At 38.9% G+C, this 18173-nt stretch overlaps 2 protein-coding genes and 17 non-coding genes across 19 annotated transcripts; 17 read left to right on the top strand and 2 right to left on the bottom strand.

Annotated features, from left to right (window-relative positions):
* Positions 1-79: 79 nt before the first annotated feature.
* Positions 80-168, top strand: trnay-gua (transfer RNA tyrosine (anticodon GUA)). The gene is given in 2 exon segments: positions 80-116; positions 133-168. It is a non-coding gene; the product is annotated as a tRNA-Tyr (tRNA).
* A 503-nt stretch (positions 169-671) lies between these two features.
* On the top strand, positions 672-760 carry trnay-gua (transfer RNA tyrosine (anticodon GUA)). The gene is given in 2 exon segments: positions 672-708; positions 725-760. It is a non-coding gene; the product is annotated as a tRNA-Tyr (tRNA).
* Positions 761-1263: 503 nt separating this feature from the next.
* On the top strand, positions 1264-1352 carry trnay-gua (transfer RNA tyrosine (anticodon GUA)). The gene is given in 2 exon segments: positions 1264-1300; positions 1317-1352. It is a non-coding gene; the product is annotated as a tRNA-Tyr (tRNA).
* A 491-nt stretch (positions 1353-1843) lies between these two features.
* trnay-gua (transfer RNA tyrosine (anticodon GUA)) lies at positions 1844-1932 on the top strand. The gene is given in 2 exon segments: positions 1844-1880; positions 1897-1932. It is a non-coding gene; the product is annotated as a tRNA-Tyr (tRNA).
* A 491-nt stretch (positions 1933-2423) lies between these two features.
* Positions 2424-2512, top strand: trnay-gua (transfer RNA tyrosine (anticodon GUA)). The gene is given in 2 exon segments: positions 2424-2460; positions 2477-2512. It is a non-coding gene; the product is annotated as a tRNA-Tyr (tRNA).
* A 501-nt stretch (positions 2513-3013) lies between these two features.
* On the top strand, positions 3014-3102 carry trnay-gua (transfer RNA tyrosine (anticodon GUA)). The gene is given in 2 exon segments: positions 3014-3050; positions 3067-3102. It is a non-coding gene; the product is annotated as a tRNA-Tyr (tRNA).
* Positions 3103-3605: 503 nt separating this feature from the next.
* Positions 3606-3694, top strand: trnay-gua (transfer RNA tyrosine (anticodon GUA)). The gene is given in 2 exon segments: positions 3606-3642; positions 3659-3694. It is a non-coding gene; the product is annotated as a tRNA-Tyr (tRNA).
* A 490-nt stretch (positions 3695-4184) lies between these two features.
* Positions 4185-4273, top strand: trnay-gua (transfer RNA tyrosine (anticodon GUA)). The gene is given in 2 exon segments: positions 4185-4221; positions 4238-4273. It is a non-coding gene; the product is annotated as a tRNA-Tyr (tRNA).
* A 502-nt stretch (positions 4274-4775) lies between these two features.
* Positions 4776-4864, top strand: trnay-gua (transfer RNA tyrosine (anticodon GUA)). Its single transcript is given in 2 exon segments — positions 4776-4812; positions 4829-4864. It is a non-coding gene; the product is annotated as a tRNA-Tyr (tRNA).
* Positions 4865-5367: 503 nt separating this feature from the next.
* Positions 5368-5456, top strand: trnay-gua (transfer RNA tyrosine (anticodon GUA)). Its single transcript is given in 2 exon segments — positions 5368-5404; positions 5421-5456. It is a non-coding gene; the product is annotated as a tRNA-Tyr (tRNA).
* A 503-nt stretch (positions 5457-5959) lies between these two features.
* Positions 5960-6048, top strand: trnay-gua (transfer RNA tyrosine (anticodon GUA)). The gene is given in 2 exon segments: positions 5960-5996; positions 6013-6048. It is a non-coding gene; the product is annotated as a tRNA-Tyr (tRNA).
* A 501-nt stretch (positions 6049-6549) lies between these two features.
* Positions 6550-6638, top strand: trnay-gua (transfer RNA tyrosine (anticodon GUA)). The gene is given in 2 exon segments: positions 6550-6586; positions 6603-6638. It is a non-coding gene; the product is annotated as a tRNA-Tyr (tRNA).
* Positions 6639-7140: 502 nt separating this feature from the next.
* trnay-gua (transfer RNA tyrosine (anticodon GUA)) lies at positions 7141-7229 on the top strand. The gene is given in 2 exon segments: positions 7141-7177; positions 7194-7229. It is a non-coding gene; the product is annotated as a tRNA-Tyr (tRNA).
* Positions 7230-7732: 503 nt separating this feature from the next.
* Positions 7733-7821, top strand: trnay-gua (transfer RNA tyrosine (anticodon GUA)). Its single transcript is given in 2 exon segments — positions 7733-7769; positions 7786-7821. It is a non-coding gene; the product is annotated as a tRNA-Tyr (tRNA).
* A 503-nt stretch (positions 7822-8324) lies between these two features.
* trnay-gua (transfer RNA tyrosine (anticodon GUA)) lies at positions 8325-8413 on the top strand. The gene is given in 2 exon segments: positions 8325-8361; positions 8378-8413. It is a non-coding gene; the product is annotated as a tRNA-Tyr (tRNA).
* Positions 8414-8914: 501 nt separating this feature from the next.
* trnay-gua (transfer RNA tyrosine (anticodon GUA)) lies at positions 8915-9003 on the top strand. The gene is given in 2 exon segments: positions 8915-8951; positions 8968-9003. It is a non-coding gene; the product is annotated as a tRNA-Tyr (tRNA).
* An 822-nt stretch (positions 9004-9825) lies between these two features.
* Positions 9826-9914, bottom strand: trnay-gua (transfer RNA tyrosine (anticodon GUA)). Its single transcript is given in 2 exon segments — positions 9826-9861; positions 9878-9914. It is a non-coding gene; the product is annotated as a tRNA-Tyr (tRNA).
* Positions 9915-10045: 131 nt separating this feature from the next.
* Positions 10046-12612, top strand: LOC115359965 (zinc finger protein with KRAB and SCAN domains 8-like). The gene is made up of 2 exons (XM_030052678.1): positions 10046-10535; positions 10828-12612. The coding sequence occupies exons 1-2, from the start codon at positions 10166-10168 to the stop codon at positions 12030-12032; spliced, it is 1575 nt and encodes a 524-aa protein (XP_029908538.1). The 5' UTR covers positions 10046-10165; the 3' UTR covers positions 12033-12612.
* Positions 12613-14014: 1402 nt separating this feature from the next.
* Positions 14015-17149, bottom strand: ddt (D-dopachrome tautomerase). The gene is made up of 3 exons (XM_030052699.1): positions 16971-17149; positions 16376-16551; positions 14015-14523 (listed from the first exon to the last, which is right to left on the bottom strand). The coding sequence occupies exons 1-3, from the start codon at positions 17076-17078 to the stop codon at positions 14451-14453; spliced, it is 357 nt and encodes a 118-aa protein (XP_029908559.1). The 5' UTR covers positions 17079-17149; the 3' UTR covers positions 14015-14450.
* Between the last annotated feature and the right edge of the window lie 1024 nt (positions 17150-18173).

Here is an 18173-nt window from a genome sequence, read left to right on the forward strand (position 1 = left end):
GTTTTAAACAAAATGTGTGAAAAACAGCATCTACTTTTCATTTTCTGTGAAAAAAATCAAACTGGTAGAGAGCATCATCCCTTCGATAGCTCAGTTGGTAGAGCGGAGGACTGTAGAGGCTTCAGCACTGAAATTCTTAGGTCGCTGGTTCAAATCCGGCTCGAAGGAGAAAACTTTAGCATTAAGGACTTCTTCGTTAATAAAACAACAGGATTAACCAGGGTGGTTTTGGTTAAAGTATCAACACGGCACTGTATCAGCACTGTTACTTGACCCAGTAACGGCTTTGACTGGCCCTCCCAGCTAAGGGGAGTGTGTCCTCAACTACAACAATACAACACAAAAAAAAAATGTAATTTGGATATTATAAAGTCACAAATGTATGATTAAAAAACAGATTTTGTTTGTTTGTTTGTTTTTTGGTCAAGGAACCACATGGCTCCACTTTGCTGAATCAAGCTCTTGGTTCCTTGTCCCTGTTTTTTTTTTTCTTATAAATATGTGATTTTTTTCTAGCAAATTTTTCAATTTAACCAAAGAAAATATTCATGTTTCTCTCACAAATTCATAAATTTCACCTCGGACATTCATCGTTTTAAACAAAATGTGTGAAAAACAGCATCTACTTTTCATTTTCTGTGAAAAAAATCAAACTGGTAGAGAGCATCATCCCTTCGATAGCTCAGTTGGTAGAGCGGAGGACTGTAGAGGCTTCAGCACTGAAATCCTTAGGTCGCTGGTTCAAATCCGGCTCGAAGGAGAAAACTTTAGCATTAAGGACTTCTTCGTTAATAAAACAACAGGATTAACCAGGGTGGTTTTGGTTAAAGTATCAACACGGCACTGTATCAGCACTGTTACTTGACCCAGTAACGGCTTTGACTGGCCCTCCCAGCTAAGGGGAGTGTGTCCTCAACTACAACAATACAACACAAAAAAAAAATGTAATTTGGATATTATAAAGTCACAAATGTATGATTAAAAAACAGATTTTGTTTGTTTGTTTGTTTTTTGGTCAAGGAACCACATGGCTCCACTTTGCTGAATCAAGCTCTTGGTTCCTTGTCCCTGTTTTTTTTTTTCTTATGAATATGTGATTTTTTTCTAGCAAATTTTTCAATTTAACCAAAGAAAATATTCATGTTTCTCTCACAAATTCATAAATTTCACCTCGGACATTCATCGTTTTAAACAAAATGTGTGAAAAACAGCATCTGCTTTTCATTTTCTGTGAAAAAAATCAAACTGGTAGAGAGCATCATCCCTTCGATAGCTCAGTTGGTAGAGCGGAGGACTGTAGAGGCTTCAGCACTGAAATCCTTAGGTCGCTGGTTCAAATCCGGCTCGAAGGAGAAAACTTTAGCATTAAGGACTTCTTCGTTAATAAAACAACAGGATTAACCAGGGTGGTTTTGGTTAAAGTATCAACACGGCACTGTATCAGCACTGTTACTTGACCCAGTAACGGCTTTGACTGGCCCTCCCAGCTAAGGGGAGTGTGTCCTCAACTACAACAATACAACACAAAAAAAATGTAATTTGGATATTATAAAGTCACAAATGTATAAAACAGATTTTGTTTGTTTGTTTTTTGGTCAAGGAATCACATGGCTCCCCTTTGCTGAATCAAGTTCTTGGTTCCTTGTCCCTGTTTTTTTTTTTCTTATAAATATGTGATTTTTTTCTAGCAAATTTTTCAATTTAACCAAAGAAAATATTCATGTTTCTCTCACAAATTCATAAATTTCACCTCGGACATTCATCGTTTTAAACAAAATGTGTGAAAAACAGCATCTGCTTTTCATTTTCTGTGAAAAAAATCAAACTGGTAGAGAGCATCATCCCTTCGATAGCTCAGTTGGTAGAGCGGAGGACTGTAGAGGCTTCAGCACTGAAATCCTTAGGTCGCTGGTTCAAATCCGGCTCGAAGGAGAAAACTTTAGCATTAAGGACTTCTTCGTTAATAAAACAACAGGATTAACCAGGGTGGTTTTGGTTAAAGTATCAACACGGCACTGTATCAGCACTGTTACTTGACCCAGTAACGGCTTTGACTGGCCCTCCCAGCTAAGGGGAGTGTGTCCTCAACTACAACAATACAACACAAAAAAAATGTAATTTGGATATTATAAAGTCACAAATGTATAAAACAGATTTTGTTTGTTTGTTTTTTGGTCAAGGAATCACATGGCTCCCCTTTGCTGAATCAAGCTCTTGGTTCCTTGTCCCTGTTTTTTTTTTTCTTATAAATATGTGATTTTTTTCTAGCAAATTTTTCAATTTAACCAAAGAAAATATTCATGTTTCTCTCACAAATTCATAAATTTCACCTCGGACATTCATCGTTTTAAACAAAATGTGTGAAAAACAGCATCTACTTTTCATTTTCTGTGAAAAAAATCAAACTGGTAGAGAGCATCATCCCTTCGATAGCTCAGTTGGTAGAGCGGAGGACTGTAGAGGCTTCAGCACTGAAATCCTTAGGTCGCTGGTTCAAATCCGGCTCGAAGGAGAAAACTTTAGCATTAAGGACTTCTTCGTTAATAAAACAACAGGATTAACCAGGGTGGTTTTGGTTAAAGTATCAACACGGCACTGTATCAGCACTGTTACTTGACCCAGTAACAGCTTTGACTGGCCCTCCCAGCTAAGGGGAGTGTGTCCTCAACTACAACAATACAACACAAAAAAAATGTAATTTGGATATTATAAAGTCACAAATGTATAATTAAAAAACAGATTTTGTTTGTTTGTTTGTTTTTTGGTCAAGGAATCACATGGCTCCCCTTTGCTGAATCAAGTTCTTGGTTCCTTGTCCCTGTTTTTTTTTTTCTTATAAATATGTGATTTTTTTCTAGCAAATTTTTCAATTTAACCAAAGAAAATATTCATGTTTCTCTCACAAATTCATAAATTTCACCTCGGACATTCATCGTTTTAAACAAAATGTGTGAAAAACAGCATCTGCTTTTCATTTTCTGTGAAAAAAATCAAACTGGTAGAGAGCATCATCCCTTCGATAGCTCAGTTGGTAGAGCGGAGGACTGTAGAGGCTTCAGCACTGAAATCCTTAGGTCGCTGGTTCAAATCCGGCTCGAAGGAGAAAACTTTAGCATTAAGGACTTCTTCGTTAATAAAACAACAGGATTAACCAGGGTGGTTTTGGTTAAAGTATCAACACGGCACTGTATCAGCACTGTTACTTGACCCAGTAACGGCTTTGACTGGCCCTCCCAGCTAAGGGGAGTGTGTCCTCAACTACAACAATACAACACAAAAAAAAAATGTAATTTGGATATTATAAAGTCACAAATGTATGATTAAAAAACAGATTTTGTTTGTTTGTTTGTTTTTTGGTCAAGGAACCACATGGCTCCACTTTGCTGAATCAAGCTCTTGGTTCCTTGTCCCTGTTTTTTTTTTTCTTATGAATATGTGATTTTTTTCTAGCAAATTTTTCAATTTAACCAAAGAAAATATTCATGTTTCTCTCACAAATTCATAAATTTCACCTCGGACATTCATCGTTTTAAACAAAATGTGTGAAAAACAGCATCTGCTTTTCATTTTCTGTGAAAAAAATCAAACTGGTAGAGAGCATCATCCCTTCGATAGCTCAGTTGGTAGAGCGGAGGACTGTAGAGGCTTCAGCACTGAAATCCTTAGGTCGCTGGTTCAAATCCGGCTCGAAGGAGAAAACTTTAGCATTAAGGACTTCTTCGTTAATAAAACAACAGGATTAACCAGGGTGGTTTTGGTTAAAGTATCAACACGGCACTGTATCAGCACTGTTACTTGACCCAGTAACGGCTTTGACTGGCCCTCCCAGCTAAGGGGAGTGTGTCCTCAACTACAACAATACAACACAAAAAAAATGTAATTTGGATATTATAAAGTCACAAATGTATAAAACAGATTTTGTTTGTTTGTTTTTTGGTCAAGGAATCACATGGCTCCCCTTTGCTGAATCAAGCTCTTGGTTCCTTGTCCCTGTTTTTTTTTTCTTATAAATATGTGATTTTTTTCTAGCAAATTTTTCAATTTAACCAAAGAAAATATTCATGTTTCTCTCACAAATTCATAAATTTCACCTCGGACATTCATCGTTTTAAACAAAATGTGTGAAAAACAGCATCTACTTTTCATTTTCTGTGAAAAAAATCAAACTGGTAGAGAGCATCATCCCTTCGATAGCTCAGTTGGTAGAGCGGAGGACTGTAGAGGCTTCAGCACTGAAATCCTTAGGTCGCTGGTTCAAATCCGGCTCGAAGGAGAAAACTTTAGCATTAAGGACTTCTTCGTTAATAAAACAACAGGATTAACCAGGGTGGTTTTGGTTAAAGTATCAACACGGCACTGTATCAGCACTGTTACTTGACCCAGTAACGGCTTTGACTGGCCCTCCCAGCTAAGGGGAGTGTGTCCTCAACTACAACAATACAACACAAAAAAAAAATGTAATTTGGATATTATAAAGTCACAAATGTATGATTAAAAAACAGATTTTGTTTGTTTGTTTGTTTTTTGGTCAAGGAACCACATGGCTCAACTTTGCTGAATCAAGCTCTTGGTTCCTTGTCCCTGTTTTGTTTTTCTTATAAATATGTGATTTTTTTCTAGCAAATTTTTCAATTTAACCAAAGAAAATATTCATGTTTCTCTCACAAATTCATAAATTTCACCTCGGACATTCATCGTTTTAAACAAAATGTGTGAAAAACAGCATCTACTTTTCATTTTCTGTGAAAAAAATCAAACTGGTAGAGAGCATCATCCCTTTGATAGCTCAGTTGGTAGAGCGGAGGACTGTAGAGGCTTCAGCACTGAAATCCTTAGGTCGCTGGTTCAAATCCGGCTCGAAGGAGAAAACTTTAGCATTAAGGACTTCTTCGTTAATAAAACAACAGGATTAACCAGGGTGGTTTTGGTTAAAGTATCAACACGGCACTGTATCAGCACTGTTACTTGACCCAGTAACGGCTTTGACTGGCCCTCCCAGCTAAGGGGAGTGTGTCCTCAACTACAACAATACAACACAAAAAAAAAATGTAATTTGGATATTATAAAGTCACAAATGTATGATTAAAAAACAGATTTTGTTTGTTTGTTTGTTTTTTGGTCAAGGAACCACATGGCTCCACTTTGCTGAATCAAGCTCTTGGTTCCTTGTCCCTGTTTTTTTTTTTCTTATGAATATGTGATTTTTTTCTAGCAAATTTTTCAATTTAACCAAAGAAAATATTCATGTTTCTCTCACAAATTCATAAATTTCACCTCGGACATTCATCGTTTTAAACAAAATGTGTGAAAAACAGCATCTGCTTTTCATTTTCTGTGAAAAAAATCAAACTGGTAGAGAGCATCATCCCTTCGATAGCTCAGTTGGTAGAGCGGAGGACTGTAGAGGCTTCAGCACTGAAATCCTTAGGTCGCTGGTTCAAATCCGGCTCGAAGGAGAAAACTTTAGCATTAAGGACTTCTTCGTTAATAAAACAACAGGATTAACCAGGGTGGTTTTGGTTAAAGTATCAACACGGCACTGTATCAGCACTGTTACTTGACCCAGTAACGGCTTTGACTGGCCCTCCCAGCTAAGGGGAGTGTGTCCTCAACTACAACAATACAACACAAAAAAAAAATGTAATTTGGATATTATAAAGTCACAAATGTATGATTAAAAAACAGATTTTGTTTGTTTGTTTGTTTTTTGGTCAAGGAACCACATGGCTCCACTTTGCTGAATCAAGCTCTTGGTTCCTTGTCCCTGTTTTTTTTTTTCTTATAAATATGTGATTTTTTTCTAGCAAATTTTTCAATTTAACCAAAGAAAATATTCATGTTTCTCTCACAAATTCATAAATTTCACCTCGGACATTCATCGTTTTAAACAAAATGTGTGAAAAACAGCATCTACTTTTCATTTTCTGTGAAAAAAATCAAACTGGTAGAGAGCATCATCCCTTCGATAGCTCAGTTGGTAGAGCGGAGGACTGTAGAGGCTTCAGCACTGAAATCCTTAGGTCGCTGGTTCAAATCCGGCTCGAAGGAGAAAACTTTAGCATTAAGGACTTCTTCGTTAATAAAACAACAGGATTAACCAGGGTGGTTTTGGTTAAAGTATCAACACGGCACTGTATCAGCACTGTTACTTGACCCAGTAACAGCTTTGACTGGCCCTCCCAGCTAAGGGGAGTGTGTCCTCAACTACAACAATACAACACAAAAAAAATGTAATTTGGATATTATAAAGTCACAAATGTATAATTAAAAAACAGATTTTGTTTGTTTGTTTGTTTTTTGGTCAAGGAATCACATGGCTCCCCTTTGCTGAATCAAGTTCTTGGTTCCTTGTCCCTGTTTTTTTTTTTCTTATAAATATGTGATTTTTTTCTAGCAAATTTTTCAATTTAACCAAAGAAAATATTCATGTTTCTCTCACAAATTCATAAATTTCACCTCGGACATTCATCGTTTTAAACAAAATGTGTGAAAAACAGCATCTGCTTTTCATTTTCTGTGAAAAAAATCAAACTGGTAGAGAGCATCATCCCTTCGATAGCTCAGTTGGTAGAGCGGAGGACTGTAGAGGCTTCAGCACTGAAATCCTTAGGTCGCTGGTTCAAATCCGGCTCGAAGGAGAAAACTTTAGCATTAAGGACTTCTTCGTTAATAAAACAACAGGATTAACCAGGGTGGTTTTGGTTAAAGTATCAACACGGCACTGTATCAGCACTGTTACTTGACCCAGTAACGGCTTTGACTGGCCCTCCCAGCTAAGGGGAGTGTGTCCTCAACTACAACAATACAACACAAAAAAAAAATGTAATTTGGATATTATAAAGTCACAAATGTATGATTAAAAAACAGATTTTGTTTGTTTGTTTGTTTTTTGGTCAAGGAACCACATGGCTCAACTTTGCTGAATCAAGCTCTTGGTTCCTTGTCCCTGTTTTGTTTTTCTTATAAATATGTGATTTTTTTCTAGCAAATTTTTCAATTTAACCAAAGAAAATATTCATGTTTCTCTCACAAATTCATAAATTTCACCTCGGACATTCATCGTTTTAAACAAAATGTGTGAAAAACAGCATCTACTTTTCATTTTCTGTGAAAAAAATCAAACTGGTAGAGAGCATCATCCCTTTGATAGCTCAGTTGGTAGAGCGGAGGACTGTAGAGGCTTCAGCACTGAAATCCTTAGGTCGCTGGTTCAAATCCGGCTCGAAGGAGAAAACTTTAGCATTAAGGACTTCTTCGTTAATAAAACAACAGGATTAACCAGGGTGGTTTTGGTTAAAGTATCAACACGGCACTGTATCAGCACTGTTACTTGACCCAGTAACGGCTTTGACTGGCCCTCCCAGCTAAGGGGAGTGTGTCCTCAACTACAACAATACAACACAAAAAAAAAATGTAATTTGGATATTATAAAGTCACAAATGTATGATTAAAAAACAGATTTTGTTTGTTTGTTTGTTTTTTGGTCAAGGAACCACATGGCTCCACTTTGCTGAATCAAGCTCTTGGTTCCTTGTCCCTGTTTTTTTTTTTCTTATGAATATGTGATTTTTTTCTAGCAAATTTTTCAATTTAACCAAAGAAAATATTCATGTTTCTCTCACAAATTCATAAATTTCACCTCGGACATTCATCGTTTTAAACAAAATGTGTGAAAAACAGCATCTGCTTTTCATTTTCTGTGAAAAAAATCAAACTGGTAGAGAGCATCATCCCTTCGATAGCTCAGTTGGTAGAGCGGAGGACTGTAGAGGCTTCAGCACTGAAATCCTTAGGTCGCTGGTTCAAATCCGGCTCGAAGGAGAAAACTTTAGCATTAAGGACTTCTTCGTTAATAAAACAACAGGATTAACCAGGGTGGTTTTGGTTAAAGTATCAACACGGCACTGTATCAGCACTGTTACTTGACCCAGTAACGGCTTTGACTGGCCCTCCCAGCTAAGGGGAGTGTGTCCTCAACTACAACAATACAACACAAAAAAAAAATGTAATTTGGATATTATAAAGTCACAAATGTATGATTAAAAAACAGATTTTGTTTGTTTGTTTGTTTTTTGGTCAAGGAACCACATGGCTCCACTTTGCTGAATCAAGCTCTTGGTTCCTTGTCCCTGTTTTTTTTTTTCTTATAAATATGTGATTTTTTTCTAGCAAATTTTTCAATTTAACCAAAGAAAATATTCATGTTTCTCTCACAAATTCATAAATTTCACCTCGGACATTCATCGTTTTAAACAAAATGTGTGAAAAACAGCATCTACTTTTCATTTTCTGTGAAAAAAATCAAACTGGTAGAGAGCATCATCCCTTCGATAGCTCAGTTGGTAGAGCGGAGGACTGTAGAGGCTTCAGCACTGAAATCCTTAGGTCGCTGGTTCAAATCCGGCTCGAAGGAGAAAACTTTAGCATTAAGGACTTCTTCGTTAATAAAACAACAGGATTAACCAGGGTGGTTTTGGTTAAAGTATCAACACGGCACTGTATCAGCACTGTTACTTGACCCAGTAACAGCTTTGACTGGCCCTCCCAGCTAAGGGGAGTGTGTCCTCAACTACAACAATACAACACAAAAAAAATGTAATTTGGATATTATAAAGTCACAAATGTATAATTAAAAAACAGATTTTGTTTGTTTGTTTGTTTTTTGGTCAAGGAATCACATGGCTCCCCTTTGCTGAATCAAGTTCTTGGTTCCTTGTCCCTGTTTTTTTTTTTCTTATAAATATGTGATTTTTTTCTAGCAAATTTTTCAATTTAACCAAAGAAAATATTCATGTTTCTCTCACAAATTCATAAATTTCACCTCGGACATTCATCGTTTTAAACAAAATGTGTGAAAAACAGCATCTGCTTTTCATTTTCTGTGAAAAAAATCAAACTGGTAGAGAGCATCATCCCTTCGATAGCTCAGTTGGTAGAGCGGAGGACTGTAGAGGCTTCAGCACTGAAATCCTTAGGTCGCTGGTTCAAATCCGGCTCGAAGGAGAAAACTTTAGCATTAAGGACTTCTTCGTTAATAAAACAACAGGATTAACCAGGGTGGTTTTGGTTAAAGTATCAACACGGCACTGTATCAGCACTGTTACTTGACCCAGTAACGGCTTTGACTGGCCCTCCCAGCTAAGGGGAGTGTGTCCTCAACTACAACAATACAACACAAAAAAAATGTAATTTGGATATTATAAAGTCACAAATGTATAATTAAAAAACAGATTTTGTTTGTTTGTTTGTTTTTTGGTCAAGGAACCACATGGCTCCACTTTGCTGAATCAAGCTCTTGGTTCCTTGTCCCTGTTTTGTTTTTCTTATAAATATGTGATTTTTTTCTAGCAAATTTTTCAATTTAACCAAAGAAAATATTCATGTTTCTCTCACAAATTCATAAATTTCACCTCGGACATTCATCGTTTTAAACAAAATGTGTGAAAAACAGCATCTACTTTTCATTTTCTGTGAAAAAAATCAAACTGGTAGAGAGCATTATCCCTTTGATAGCTCAGTTGGTAGAGCGGAGGACTGTAGAGGCTTCAGCACAGCACGACTGGTGGATCTGTCTGTCTGTCTGTCTGTCTAATGTAGCTGATATCATGCTGATAGCATTTTCCTGACATTACATCTTATAACAAGTTTTATATTTTCAGTAACCCTTAGTAATAAGAAGACATTCTCAGTAAACACAATGGCAACATGTTGACATGTTGGTTTCCGGTCAAATGCTCATGAACACAACGCAATGTTCGGACTTGGGAAGTTATACGTGAATTTTGCCTGACTCTATTTTTTAACCCAAACAAATGTAAAGGTTTCTCCTTCGAGCCGGATTTGAACCAGCGACCTAAGGATCTCTGTGTATTCACCGCTACAGTCCTCCGCTCTACCAACTGAGCTATCGAAGGGAGTGTTATACACTGTTGGAAAAAGCACACACATCTACAGGCCGTATTTTACAAGGTGAGCTACATGTTCTTTGCGTAACACCCCTGTACAGCTGGTGGCGGTAATACACCTAAAGTATTTTGTCCATAGTCATTGTAAAGACGTAGAAGAAGAAGAACAATGGCGGAAGACTACGTCGCTTAACTGCCCGCTGCTTGCGGCGACATTTCCCAAACAAACAACGAGCTGAGGTTTGAAAACACTTTTACCAATGTCCGCCACGAACAGAGAAAGCTTCCACGCCCGGCTGGCCTCTGTCGTGGAGGTTTTGGCCAACGCGGCCGTAGCAGAGATCTGCAGACTGGTGGACGACGGCTACGCCGTGCTGCGGCTGGAGATCTCCCACAACCAGAGAGAGATAGACGGCCTGCGGAGGAAGCTGCTGCTCGCCCGGGTCCAGAGCTCCAGACGGGCTCACCTGGAGAGGCTCGGGGCGCTCAGGCGGACCGGCCATGTCAGCCGCTGGGTGGGGAAGTCAAGGAGCAGCGCCGAGTTAACTAAAGCAGATGGTAAAACCACAAGACAACACCGAGAGCCTGAAGTTCCCGTTGTCGTTAAGCTAGAAAGCAACGGACATAGAGGTAATATTCACTCTTGTTTTATTTAACCGGGTTTGCTTTACTAATATAAATAACCTCTCTTAAAGTTGGACCTCTTGACACGTTCAGTGGAATACTGTACAGCAAGCTCAACTTAAAAATCTGTCCATTTAACATTGCCTTGCATACCGGCTGCACTTGTGAGGACTTGATTTTGTTTTTGTTCTTGGTTCATTTTGTTACTTCATAGCCACACGTTCTGAACCTCTGATATCACAAACTTATGATACCAGACTGATCTTCATCTGTGTGTTCCTCTTCTTTGTCCTTTCAGATAGTCAACAAGTCAGCCAGGGCTGTGAAATCACTGCTGTGGTATCAGCAGACCCCTCCTCCACCTATAAACCAGACTCCAGATCCATCAGAGTACAACCTGAGAACCAGAAGAGCCTCCACAAACTGACATGTGATGCTGAACACATATTCCAGTCTCATCCACCAGCATTTTCATCTCAGCTCAGTTCTGAGACTACAAACTGGGACCAGTGCTGCCCCATATCTAACAGTGGTGGTGCATTCGTCTGCACCACAAGCTGTCATGATGACAACTCATTCATCAGCTCTTCTCAGTGGACAGAGGCCAGTGCAGATAAAGAAACATGGAGTAACATGGTTGGTCCTCATAACCCAATCCAAGGGAAACATGTTGAGGAAGCTCCTAACAGTCAGTCCCCTGGTAGACAGCAGGCAAAGACTAAATCAGATGGCAGTGTGGATATTTTGGGGGCAGTGGTGTCAAGTGACCTGGGTAATGTAGTTCCACACCTGGCTGACAGTTTGGACTGGAACCCTGATGGAGGGATGCAAGGCTCTCTTCCCATCAAAGAGGAGGAAGACATGAATTCAAGGTGGAGCCTAACAAATGGCGTTACAAGGTCAAGGGGAGTGTCTGCCGAAAGGAGACAGCAGAGAGAAACCTCAGATGGAGATGGAGAAAGGAAAGAGACTGGGGTAGAAGGTGAAAGGAGAGGGGAGATGGATGCCTCAAACAGCAACAAATACTTCCCACTTCAGCTGCGAGATGCCCAGATGGCAAACAGAATAACAGAAAACTACTTCCAGCCCACACCGGACAACACCAAGGCACTGTCTTCCTGCAGCAGCAACTCCTCTTCCTCCTTTTCCATACTAACCACAGACAAAAGTGCCCGGCAAGTCTTACACCCCCAGTCAAACCGAGGAGGCAGAGCCGCCAGCGGTGGGCAGCACCATCACTTCCGCTGTGAGCTCTGTGGAAAGACCTTCACCAAGTTCCCGTCCTTGCGGCGGCACCAGCGCGTTCACACAGGAGAGAAACCGTTCAGCTGCCGCCACTGCTCCAAGTGCTTCTCCCACCGGCATCAGATGAAGAACCATGAGCGGGTTCACACCGGGGAGAAACCCTTCCGCTGCCCTGTTTGCGGCCGTTGCTTCGTCCAGTCCAACCACATGAAGAGACACTTGAGCATCCATTCAACAGAACACCGGGCCACGAGCTGATAGTGACCTGTGTCTTTACAGGGATGGAACCCAAAACATTCTGTCATGTGGATGTGCTGTTTAAATAACTTTAAGAGAGCTAACTATGCAGATGAAGAACTATGGCAGAGAGCAGCCACTAGAGGGCTCACAGGCCCATTTAATGCCATAATGAACTGAAAAACTTACTTGTTCACCATGCTGACTAATTTCCCATGTCTATGTAACAGTATATTCCAAAGAAAATCTTCAAAATCTCATTAAATGGATTATCTTCATAGTACTATAAAAATACAGAAACCAGTAATAGCAGTTATTTGGACCAATAAAACAATCACACTCCATCATATAAAATCTGCAGGCAACAGAGTGTCAACAGTGTGTCAGTAAAAATACTTGTTTAAGTCCCAGTGACTGGAATTTATTGATTTTAAGAGAATCCAGAATTTGTGGATTTCAAAATTTTGTACATGACAGTGAACAGTTTTGTATGATATCAGCCCACCTCATGTTCAACCAGCCAGTCCTCTGAATCAGAAATACGTTGAATTAAAGAAGCAAGACCACAACAAAATGTTTTTTATTGTGGCTTTTAAAAAGCATCAGTAGTCTGGTGTTTTGTATTTGTGGTTTTGGCAAATTTTTGGCTTTCCATAGCATTGATGTCACACAAAAACCCAGTGTGGGCAAACCTCAGAAAGTTAACTATGAACTTGAAATCCATGATGATAATGACTAGATTATTAAAATGTGTTTGTGTTCATACAACTGTGGAATGGGAGCCTAACTGGATTTAAGGGGAAAAGGGAAAACAAGACAACTTACTGGTTGGTGGAATACGGCATTTTCTAAGTGAGACACTATGGATTAGTATCGGAACAAGTGTGTGTGATCTTTTTGAAAAGAAAAGGATCATTATGAGATGATTTTTCTTGTTTTCATCTCATGATAAACAATTGCAAAGGTTTGATTCAGCAGTAAAGTATCTCAGCCCATGGAGAACTTGAAGTATTGCCTCTTTCCCTGTTTAGTGCAGCATATTGAGCTAATAACCAACATTTCCAGAATAAAACACAACATAATCTTACAAATATTCTCATAATAAAGAATGAAATATGGGTGAGAGGAATATGAACTCTCGTGAAATGAGAAGCAAGTGTTGAATCTTTGGCTGTGACGATGAGGGTTCAGCCCTCAAAGAGTTTAATGAGTACACTTAGGGCTGACCAGTGGTCTTGGCTCACAGGTGGGATGAACAGGCTGTGTATCATTTCTGCTAACCTCAAGATGTTTATTTCAGTTGGACATGGAAGTTTGTTTTTTTTTTACTCATTTTCTGGCTCATAAACTGGGTAGTGAATCTTCTTGCTTTACCTTTACACTCTCTGCTCCAAGGTTTCTGACACCTCAGCCAATCTGCACTGAGCCTGGGATGACGAGAAGCCGCTGTTATGACTTTACTGACAATTGTTTATGGTTTCACCCCTTGCTCTCACTTGTAGAGCTGTTTTAGATTTCAGGATAAATTTGGGATCATATAACATTTTGTCATATACATGTTTTCAAGCCAAAACAGATACTAACTCAGTATGATTTCAATGTGTTGTGTTTTGTTTTTATATTTTGTAAGCACAAGTTGCAAAGTCTCTGATATAGTCACGCCAGTAAAATCAATCATATGAAATGATGTTAATAAAACACAAAGCACTGATTAAATCTTAGCTACTATAATCAAAGGTTGACTTCAGACAACCTTTCAGGGGCCTATATTTAACTTCTCTAACCTATACTGTACTTGCCAGTCTAAGTTTCGTTCCAAAATTAGATATCGACCAATGTGAGTGAAATGTGAATCCTACTGACTCTATAAATGTAGTCACTATCAGTCCTTTCAAAATCCTTTCAGAATCAATCACCCACTCCCACAGCATTTGATAAATGTACTCCACTATCAATAGGCTCTTCAAAAAAAAAAAAAAAAAAAAAAAAAAAAACACATAGAAACAAAATACATTTTCATCTATCTTTAGTGAAAATATAGGGACATATTTACATAGCAAATTTCATTCTGTAATGTGACTTAATTAATAAAAAAGCTACACTGGCTTTCAGTAACAAGCCACGCAACTGTGCCTGACATAATTTCTATGGAGTTACCATGTTATACAATAATTAAACATAATTAAAACATAATTAAATCAAATTTCAAGTAGCAAGTACATTTTTAAAAACCTTATTTGGGTTAAATATGGTTCAGACAGCCTACCTGCATATGACATCAAATTACAAGAACTACCTCCAGTACAAACTAATCTTTCAAGTGTCTACTCATACATGAGCGGCTGATTTGCACTTTAAACTGCATCATCTTCTAGTTTTTCTTGAAAATACTTTGGGAATGAAATGATAGGGTGCATGTGCTGGAAACAAACAGGTCCTTCACAAGAAGCTCATGACAGTTCCTTTCTTGCCGACCTGATGAGGCTCCAGTGCGTAGAACCGGATAACAATCCTGTAAAATACCAAAAAAAAAAAAAAAAAAAAAAAAAAGCAGCTGAAAGTCATTGTCCACTGATAGGGAAATAACAAAATTTGGACAATAATGTGACACTTCTTTAGTTCTACATGTTTTGAGTTGTGTATGTTGTTTAAGGTACATACAAGCAAATGTGTGTCATTTGCTCTTTAACTAGAATTGCACTATGCATTTTTTCATGTCGATGGCCCTAAATGGCGGTGAAAAGTAACTGTTTGAATGATTTCATATTCAGGACTCCCAAACAGATACACAACAGCAAGCTCAGTCCTTCACCATGACCACAGAAGGAGAGTGAAACCTGATTGAATCCTCTGAATAGTGTAATTGGGCTACAATTGCTAGAGTGACAAACTCACCAGAACTGACAAAGATGGGTCCTCTGAATACCTGCAGGATACAGCTAACTACCTCCTATTCTTTTACACATTTGTTAACATTGGTGGCATCAATACATGTAAGTCAACAATATACTGTAGCTAGCATGAAAGACACAAATGCGGAAATACAGAAATATTCAAAGAGGTGATAAGTGTGTCCTGCTAACATGCTTAACATCATTTCCTCTCCTGTCCCTTCTTCTGCATACTAATCAAAATCCAGCAAATCCAATTTACAGGGCCTGAATTGGTTGACTGCAGGTGCAAAGCCAGTAATGGACCTAGATGGCACTGGCCCATCTACAGAGGCGTAAGATAATCCTTTATTTGTCCCACAATGGGACCATTTGCAGAGTTACAGCAGCACAGGGGATAGTAAAATAGCAAGCTTAATTAAAATAAATAACTAAATAATGAAAACAAACTTCTGTATTCAATGTTAAACCCTGGGACATGTAAGGCCATTATGGTAAGTAATCAGTACACTTTAAATGTGTATGCTTTAGGCCACTTACTGTTCTCATATTACTATGCTGACTTTATACATAAAGTTTATTTTAAAGTGTACAGTTCAAGATAGGCTAGAGTGTATTTTAATTCATGTTTGATTTAATATAAGTTATTGAGTGAGCCATTCTTGCTTCGTTCAATGATTGCCAGCCTCTCTGTTTTCTTTGTTTTATTTGTCACTGCTGAGTAGTGTAATATACTGTGCATAGTAGTGCTGCCTTTTGCTGTTAGGTCAGTGAGCTAACCACAGCTCTGGAACAAAATGATGCACACATGAAAAATATGTAGCCTCTAAAGGTGCCATTTCGGTTTACACTTTCACTTTCAGAGCTTTCTATTTGTCTGTTTGAATGACCTTGTGTAATGCTGGGTATAATCACCCAGTGTGCTATTGAGGCTGTGATGGTTCTAACTTTGAATATTTCATAATTCATTCTCTGTGTTTTGCAACACACGGCATTTAATGACTATTCAGGCAATAGGTTACAGCACTGCTTTCTCTTTCACATTTCTCACTTTTATTTAGGCCCACCCAAAAGACAACTTCTGCCTATGCCATTGGTTGACTGACTGGTTTTCCACATAGATATCTTTCATTCATCAGTGTGTTGAACAGTTACTGCAGAATATAGGTTTAAGATTAGTTGTATACTGTTTGTAATTTAGCGGTCCTACCTCAGCACACCAGTTTTACATAAGTCAGACTGTTGCACAACATTATAGAAACCAGATGGTGCATGTGAATCAAGGCTAGTAAAAGAACTTCAACTGTGTTGCGTGGGCAAACACTGGTCTGTCCCCTGCCAGAGGGGAGAAAATGGTAAGACTGTGCACAAGTATTTCAACTACAAAAGACTTCCTACTGCACAGTATGTACCTTTCTCCACAAACACGGATAATATATCTGCCTGCCGGGAAATGACCTCCAAACAACTAACCTGTCTTCACTGAGGCCCAGCTGCTTTGTCAGAAATTGGAAAATCTTGGCGCTGTGCTCCTTGTTCTTGTCAGCAGTGTCGGTGACCCCAATGGCAGAGACAGACAGCACCACACATGGAGAGCAGGACCCGGCTATCAGCATGGGCAAGCCAGGTTTCACCACCAGGTTCATCCTCTGGAACAAGAACAGTCACCCATTCATACAAAAAGACAACACCATGTGACTGAAGGTGGCAGCTGGGTATGGCAGATGAGCCTAACTTTGAGGTTTGGAGCACTGTCACAGACTGGGCTCAAACAGCCAGAGACACCCAGGATTTGATTTGGGAGTGATGATCATGCTAGCCGGTGGCCTTGGAAAATTTGATAGCAAATGCCAGTAAACGCAGGTGAGGCTCCTGACTAAGCCAGTCCGTGCAGCGAAGCCTTTATAGACAGGTTATTATATTACTATTGCACATGATTAATACATAAGTAATACAAGCCGGTTTCTAAACGTATGCTACTTCTCATAGACAAGCACGTGAACTTTGACATTGGGTATTATGCAAGCACAAACTAGCAGTTCCAGTGTTGCTAGGAAAACAAACTCACGTCTTCAGGTTTTCCCAGAACAGCCGCGGTGGTGGAGCACAGCTGCTTCAGGAAGTCCTCGGAGAAGGAGCCCGCTGGCAAGTTGCTTTCTAAGTCGATGAAAGGCATGTTGGCGACGGTGAGAGAGCAGCTCAGCGAGGACTCAAATCTGAGCACGACAGCCAGCGCGAGTAGAAGCTGCTACTTCCGGCCACGTCTTTCAAAATAAAACCCTTCTTAACAAACTTGTGGTGATGTATAATATATAAGTTATGAAGTCAGAGCAAAGAAAAATATATGTATGGAATAATAATGACGAATTATATTTTTGGAATGAAGCCGATGGCAATAGCTGTGAAAGATTTAGGTAACAAACAAACAAATAAATAAATGCTATTCAGAACTGTATTCTTGCCCTGTATATACGCCTCAGCTTCTGACATAGCATATCATTTAGCCAGACCACAATGGGACAGCAAAACTGGGAGGCATTTAAAACCAGGATGACATTAATAGACACTAATAACAGATGCATGCTTGTCTGAAATATGATGGAAAAGTTGCTTAACTCTGAACTTCATTCTAAACACTTTGCAGTGTCGCGCTGTTAGCGGCAAAGCTCGTATTGTGTAACTTTACCTCAAGTCCTTATGCCTAGCCCTCTGTCCACTGACTCACGTGTGGCCTTCAGTCCTGACATTTGACTGATAAAGCTAAAGGGGGAAACAGCTCCATAGGTTAAATAAACACACAAAAAATCTTGTTTTCCGGTCTTGCTCTAGTGGACTGTATGTGAATGCAGCTAGCTTGATATAACATGGAGCAACAAGCTAAGCGGTCTGAATTGGACTATCTCAGCAAAATGAACCACGGAGGAAAAGTGACCACTAGCGCCCCTAGTGGAATATGTTGGCATTAATTTCACCCTCGACAGCACAAAGCAATTGTGAATAATGTAGTGTGAATCATGGTTATTACAGTTAACTAAAACTAAACTAAAACTCACTGCGAAAAATGCTAACTAAAATAAAAATCAAACTAGACTTTAGAAAAAAAAAAACAAAACAATATTGTGTTCTAATAAAACAAACTAAAACAAAACTATACAGAAAATGTCTTTAGTTTTAGTCTTTTCAGTTTGGTCAGATGTGTGAGCACAACCAGCATGAGTTTGTGTTGGTGCTGATGTTTACTGAGACTTGGACGTCCACATGACTGGCAGTC

The sequence above is a fragment of the Myripristis murdjan genome, chromosome 1, assembly GCF_902150065.1.
Source record: "Myripristis murdjan chromosome 1, fMyrMur1.1, whole genome shotgun sequence".
NCBI classification, from domain to species: Eukaryota; Metazoa; Chordata; class Actinopteri; order Holocentriformes; family Holocentridae; genus Myripristis; species Myripristis murdjan.

What these genes read in the sequence shown, in the direction of transcription:
- LOC115359965 (XM_030052678.1), top strand. Translation starts at nt 10,166, where the DNA reads ATGTCCGCCACGAACAGAGAAAGCTTCCACGCCCGGCTGGCCTCTGTC. An exon ending in AGAAAGCAACGGACATAGAG is followed by an intron (nt 10,536 to 10,827) that starts GTAATATTCACT and finishes TTGTCCTTTCAG; the next exon opens with ATAGTCAACAAGTCAGCCAG.
- ddt (XM_030052699.1), bottom strand. Translation starts at nt 17,078, where the DNA reads ATGCCTTTCATCGACTTAGAAAGCAACTTGCCAGCGGGCTCCTTCTCC. An exon ending in TTCTGGGAAAACCTGAAGAC is followed by an intron (nt 16,552 to 16,970) that starts GTGAGTTTGTTT and finishes TTCTTGTTCCAG; the next exon opens with AGGATGAACCTGGTGGTGAA. An exon ending in CTGGGCCTCAGTGAAGACAG is followed by an intron (nt 14,524 to 16,375) that starts GTTAGTTGTTTG and finishes GGTATTTTACAG; the next exon opens with GATTGTTATCCGGTTCTACG.